General features: G+C 44.9%; 1 protein-coding gene across 1 annotated transcript; it reads left to right on the top strand.

The window, feature by feature from the left end:
* Positions 1–3,428: 3,428 nt before the first annotated feature.
* On the top strand, positions 3,429–5,645 carry LOC133924235 (small ribosomal subunit protein uS3m-like). The gene is given in 1 exon segment (XM_062369681.1): positions 3,429–5,645. A coding segment is annotated over 1 exon segment (759 nt). The 5' UTR covers positions 3,429–3,943; the 3' UTR covers positions 4,703–5,645.
* Positions 5,646–6,890: the final 1,245 nt, after the last annotated feature.

The following is a 6,890-nucleotide window of genomic DNA, read 5'->3' as shown; positions in this document are numbered from 1 at the left end:
GCTTCAGATCCTTCCAAGGCACAGGGGTTCTCTCTCCATTCACTTTGAGCTGGGTTTCTTGTGATCTTTGTAGTAGTTTTTCGTCCAATTTTTTTGGTAAATTCAGTCTTACACAGCTATCCCCCAGGTTGTCCATTCCATTCGGCAGGGACTCCATCTCGCATTCGATCTCCCTCCTTTCCCTGAAAGAGTCGAGGTCTCTCTGGACTTTTCTTTTGCCTCTCTCCCAGATTTAGAAAAAGGGAGGAAGAGGGCCTCTCGACAGGAGTGATTCCCCAAAAAACAGATCGTTCCCATCATCCTCGAGTTCGTAGTCAAACTCACCTTCATCCACCTTTCATGGACTGGAGTGGGAAAGCGCCGATGTCTGGAGCAGGAGATGGAAGCTTGGGTTGAGGAGGCTGTCAACGAGTCATCAAAGGTGATAGATTGGTTATATTCAGATTCGTTTGCTTTTTCTTTCTTTTTTTTGTTGTGAGGTCTGAGTCCACATCTGGGGAAGAGTCGTCAGATGACAATTGAAGTAGGGGTCTGCCTCTTTCAAAGGTAAGCAAGAGTCTCATAGGGAAGGAGATCTTGCACAGACCAATCCCAATCTGGAAGAGAGTCTTGTTGTCAATGAAAGCAACGAGACTATGTCACATATATGCCTATCTCGTGTTGTGAGCTATAAAGTACCCACCAGGGGGTGGACCAAGAAAGAGGCAGGCGATTGGGACCTTCCCATCCTCTGTGATGTCTATCTCTTTGTCATTCTTTCACCCTTGCTAAGTAGCACAGTGAGCATACTCAAGATCCAATGCATCAATCATTTGAGTTAGTATGAACATAGGAATCCAGACTTCGCTTGATTCGATCTTCAGTTTCGACCTTCATCAGTCAAGAAAAAGAAGAAGGACCCACTTATTCCACTCAAAGAGACCGAACCAGGCAACAAAAAGGCTGAAGGAAGTTCTCTTTCCATTCCAACTAAACTAAGTGAAAAAGGGGGAGAGTAAAATAGAAACACAAGAACAAAGAAACTATGTCCAAACCAACGAGTCATTTGGTCTACTCTAAAGAATGTATCAGGAGTTGGGAGTTAGCCGTCTCATAGGAGTGATAGCTGGGTTTTTCATGGAGTTTCTTCGTACGATTGACAAAAGAGTACTCTAGGTCGGAGAAAACAAGAAGAAGATTGTTCACTAGTCTGTCTCCCAACCTCTTTAAAGCAGCTACCTACTATGATCTGGTCTTGGGATAGCATTGGCACCTTCGTTTGCTGGATCTTCTAGGCAATCTAAAGCGCTTCCACGAGAGACAGTTGGACTTTGAGTTATAGACAGAGAAGAGCCTTTAGAGGATCAAGATTGATTCCTCAATAAAACAAATGGGATTTTGAGGGAGGGCTGAACGTGATGTACTGAAGGGTTCTCTTTCGTTGATCGGCGCCAGTCTTTCCTGCTGTGAATTTCCTAGGTCGAGAGGGGCCCTTTCCTTCTACCTTACAGAACCCATTCACCAATGATTGGATCACTCAAAGCCAAAGACCAATTCCTTCCTTTTAGGTGGTCTAGGTGGCTAGGATACTATGCCCTTATTTTTAGAGGCTCAAAGACGAGTTCTTTGAAGGAAGCAAAAGAACCCATGTGTCTCGGATGAAGTCTACCGTCTTTTTTTTTTTTGCCGAGAAGAAGAATGAGATCCAACTCAAAGTCAAGGAAAGTGGCCTAGACCACTGACTTTTGATGGAAGGCTTCTGAACATGGATTGGTCTGATAAAGCCAATTTTTTGGTGAATCAAATATTTTCTGAGAGCACTAGACCTTCTCTCTTTCAGGATTGATTCCCACTCACTGCCTGATAGTAGGCTTGGCCCATGAGACCTATTGTCTTATTGTCCTGGCTCACTTCACTACTTTGGAGGATGGGTTTTTCCCCTTTTTGGTTTGCAAATGCTCTAACCCATCAAGAAGCTCCATCCAAATTGGAGTTGATGTGAGCACTTCCCCAGAGGTAGTGGCTGAGTCTACAAAAGGGTGGGAGCATAAAATGTAGGTGAGTCAATTGTGTGTGGCCTTCAAGTATTGGACGACAATGGGTTTAGAATTAGAGTAGAACGAAGACCCTATCGAACAAATAGAGGAAAGGGCAGAATGGGGAAAAAGTAAAGTCTAAGCGACATATGGCACGGAAAGAAAATCCAATTTTGGTAAGACTTGATCATAATCGTAGTTTAGATCCAAGTCAATTCAGTGAGGGCGACCGTGAAAGTCACCGAATGGGTTCGGTCCGTCTTTTCCTGATCTTTGCCCCCCCCCAAAGGCATGAGAGGATGTTGCAGATGTCCGGGACGGACACGACTTCTTCTAACACTAGAAGACCACAAGAAGAAACCCAGGACCAGAGCATGTCGTGAAAGAAGCACACGGGGCGGGCGTGCTTCGACCGTGTCTCCGGGGCACAGTTGATTGTAGATATCATGAACGCGAGGATAAGGATACCAGGCCAAGAAACCTGGGCAAGTACTCCCCTAATGTGCCGATCGCTAGCGCACCCAGGGCCCCAGCGCCCAGCTTCGCTGGAGATGCCATCACTGATCTAAAAAGTGCGTTTGCAGTTCGGATAGACTGATTCTATGAACGCCTAGCCCCAGGAATCAATAAAAAAACAAGTGCTAAGTTTCATTTCAGATAAGTGAATAAACCGAAAAAAGAGACCTTTCTCACTCAGCGTCGCACTATGCTCCGCTTCAACAAATGAGAGTTTTTGATGGAACCGGTGAACCACGCGAGCTGGTTAGATGCGTGGGGCAGAGGGCTCGTAATACTGATAGAGCAGCTATGCAATGGAAGGGAAGGAGCCTAAATCGACCCCCTTCTTTCTTTTTTTTTATTCAAAGACACAAAAGCACAGTACAAAGAGATTGGAGTACTCTCGGATGAGACTAAGCAGCTACCATTCCGACGCACCCCTGACCCTATCTTGATTAAAACCAAAAACCCTCTCTAAGGTGGAGCCTAGTTGAAGCTGTCATTCAAAGAAAAAATGGGAATCAAAATCCACTTTTAGGGATATAGATGAAGTCTCACTCAGTTTAGAGAGTTGTAGATTCATAGAAGAGGATCAGAGTATGCGTGCTACAAAAGGCAGCTAGCCAATGAAAGTAAGTGAAAAGAATATAGTACTTTTGTACTGACCCCTTTGGGGCCCCCGGTTGTTTTGGCGCGCCCTACCCCAACGTTAGACTATTGCCTTTTTAGCCTACGCTTGCTGCTTGCAGCATGGATTCTATAGATCTTTAGAATCCATGCTCCCCCCACCCCGAAGCAAGACTCTATCCAGATCTCAAAGAATAATGAGCTAGGCAGCCAGCGGGCAAAGAAAGGGGGCGGGCCGGACGGTTGGGGCCTTGGTGATACGTTCTTCGTTTGAAGCATTTTGCCAATAGAGCGAGGGCGTCCTTCTAGGGTGGGGCGTTTACTTGCAAATGACAACCGCTTGTTCCAGCAGTGGGGGCCTTGCACGAAAGCAAACCGCCCGATTAAGTAGCAGTTGCTTCTCTGATGGGCCCAGTGAGGGGGGCATTCTCCCTCAGTTCTTACCAACCTCAGGTGTGTAATCGACATCTAACTTATCATCTTCTTTTTTCATGCAAGCCTGACCTCAGCTGTCCATTTCTTATTCATTCAGGGTGCCCCTAGTGGATTTGGCGGTGCTCCTTTCTCAAACCAGAACAACTCAGAACATTAGGGAAAATAAGGGAAGACCACCTGAGCGAACCGACCGAAGGGACTTTACTTATCCAAACCGAACGTTAGCGGCTTTAGCTAAGCCTATCACGAGCTGCGTTGCTGCTTGATCGGCAGGGAGGAAGATCTCAAAGTATGGGGCAAAGGATCAAGCGCTTTGACTTTGCTTTGTCCCCCGGGATCCACCACAGGTTGGGTTTGAGAGCCGTGTGATGGGTGACTATCTAGCATGGTTCAGAGAGCACGTCTATGTAGTCTGCGCTGGTGAATGGAAGCCCCCGCCGCAAAAAAAGAAGTGGCTCTTCCCACGGCTCTGTCACATTGACTTTATTTATTATTATGGTAAATCATTGTACCAAGATGTCAATCTTAGATCTTATTTTAGTTCGATACGTCCACCTACGAGACTCACCTTTGGCTTTCGTCTCAGTAGGTATATTATTCTACATTTTCCCAAAAGGACAATAATTCATTTCTTTCTTCCCCGTTGACCACTATGACTAAAATGACACGACAAATCAAGACCCGGAAAGGATAAGGGCCGGTGGTCGGCATTTGGGAAAGTCGGGCTGATCGGGTGTCTTCATTCAAGCAAGGGTACAAAGGAAGTACGAAACAAAGTGATAGGCCAGGGGGCAGGGAAAAGAGTCGAGTTGATCGACCGGGAGAAGCAAAACAAAATCCGGATTTGGCCGAAAAAGATGCAACGTTATGGATACCATGACCGATCACCATCGAGAAAGAAGAACTTTTCTAAATTACTTCGGGTGAGCGGGGCCTTCAAGCATCCAAAATACACCGGGGTTGTAAATGATAGAGCGTTCCTGATAGAAAAAGAGGACTCCTTCAGAAAAACAAAGTTATTCAAGTTTTTTTTACCAAAGAAATCCCGCTCTGACGGGCCGACGAGTCATCTACTAAAAAGGACCCTCCCCGCTGTGCGCCCCTCCTTGAATTATTCAGTCATGTAATACTTTTTTAATACAAAGAACAAAATGCATTTTGACCCCATCGTAGTTCTCAGTCATTTTGTGGCACCGGGTGTGGCTGAACCATCTATGATGGGGGGAGCAAAGGGAGGAAGCATAGATAAGAGAATACACTCTCACATCGCTTTTTTTGTAGAAAGCTGACCAGTGAGAAAAAGTGTTTGGCCCGAGCCAAAAAGAGGTTGATCCACTTCATTCGCCAAGCGAATGATCTTCGCTTCGCGGGAACAACAAAAACCACCATCTCGCTCTTTCCTTTCTTCGGTGCTACCTTTTTTTTCCAAGGGATGGGGCTGGGGTGTATAATAACCCTTTTTTTGAGTATGCCCGGGAATAACTCCTAGGTCAATTAAGGATCAAATGTAGGAACCTCATGGGTAAGGATAAGGTAATGGAATTGATAGAGAAATTCATAGACCTAGGTCGGATAGGCAAATTGATAAAGGGAATAGAGATGATGATAGAGATCATACCGAGAAAGAGGATAATTCTGTACGGGTACAACTCTTATTTGAACAAAGTGCAAAAAATGCGATCTTTTTTGTCTAATAGAACAAACACTAATACCTTAATTGAGTCGGTAAAGATCAAATCAGTTTATCAAAGTGCTTCTCTGATTGCTCAAGACATGTCTTTTCAACTGAGGAACAATCCAATGTCATTTCGTTCCATTTTTAGTAAAATAGTGAAGGATATTCCATTAATAATGCCAAAAGGGGTGGAGGGGATACGTATTTGTTGTTTTGGTCGATTAGGGGGTGCGGAAATAGCTAGAACTGAATGCGGAAAGTATGAAAAAAACATCTTGTAATGTATTTAACCAGAAAATTGATTATGCTCTTGCGGAAGTATCTACTCGTAATGGAATTTCAGGTGTCAAAGTGCGGATCTCATATAGTCAAAATAAGAAGGGACGTGCTATATCTGAAACATATGAAATATAGTAAATGCAGATGTAGTAGGGGTCGCGAACCGGATGGTACACAACTTGGTTTTGGAAGATATGGCACCAAAAGTTGTAGAGCTGGTCGTCTTTCATATCGAGCCATTGAAGCAGCGCGTTGGGCTACAATCGGACAATTCCATCATGCTATGAGCAGACAATTCTGAAGAAATTGTAAGATATGGGTAAGAGTTCTCGGAGATCTTCCTATTACAGGGAAACCCGCAGAAGTTCGAATGGGAAGAGGAAAAGAAATCCTACGGATTGGATTGCTCATGTGTCCACGGGACAAATCCCATTTGAAATGGATGGTGTGAGTTTGTCAAATGCTCGACAAGCCGCTAGATTAGCGGCGCATAAACCAAGTTTGTTCGGTGGTCGTAACGTAATTGGTTAGTGGGAAAAAACCGGGCCGGGACTCAAAAGAATTTGGCAAAGTGTTTGTTCCTGAACAAGGGAAGTGGAAAGACAAAGAGGGATAGGGAGATTGCCTCCTTCTTTTTTCTAATCGCCGAAATTGAAATTGTACGACGACCCTTCTTGTTCTAGGCATACAACCCTGAGATGTGAAGGTGTCACTTTTCCGGCCCGGTGAAGTGACAGTTATATAAATAAGAATAAGAAAGAGAAGCTTGATTTTGTCGTGTTGTCAGCAATCAAATTATCGTAAATAGATAGTACGGTTGCGTTGTTTCAATTTCTGTTCGTCGGTCCTTGGGTTACGAAGAAGAAGATGCACAAAGACTCCCATGTCTTTCTTTTGGTTGGAAAACCCAACCTGCGATTTCTGATAAGTCTTTCTGCTTAGAGCAAGAAGCGGAGCTACGATCATGCTTTCTTAAGTATGGAGAACAATATTTTACTTAGTTCATTTGAAACGTCAGTACTACTCTGTGCTATTTGTACTATTATTTTCGTAGGCATGGCCACATGTAGAAGATTAAGGGGGGAACAGACCTCTCTTGGTAAATGACCGAGGGAAGATGAAATTATTGACTTATCCCAAAAGCGAACACATTTTGAAACGGGGTGTCATCATCAAACCCTCCAGTCAACCCAGGAGCCCCACAAATCGAGGGGGTCCCGGAAGCCCCTCAACTAGAGGCGGGGACTCCGGTGGCTTCCCCCGTCCAAGTAGAAGAAGTGAATCCTGGTCTTTCTCAGGCCCCCCCCCCCCCGAGCCAGCGACCGACGAGGACGAAAATGTAGCTGAGGAACCCCAGTATG

The sequence above is a fragment of the Phragmites australis genome, chromosome 7 (assembly GCF_958298935.1).
Source record: "Phragmites australis chromosome 7, lpPhrAust1.1, whole genome shotgun sequence".
Taxonomy (NCBI): domain Eukaryota; kingdom Viridiplantae; phylum Streptophyta; class Magnoliopsida; order Poales; family Poaceae; genus Phragmites; species Phragmites australis.
The sequence above is the reverse complement of the archived record's forward strand: the minus strand, read 5'-3'. Positions and strand labels throughout refer to the sequence as shown.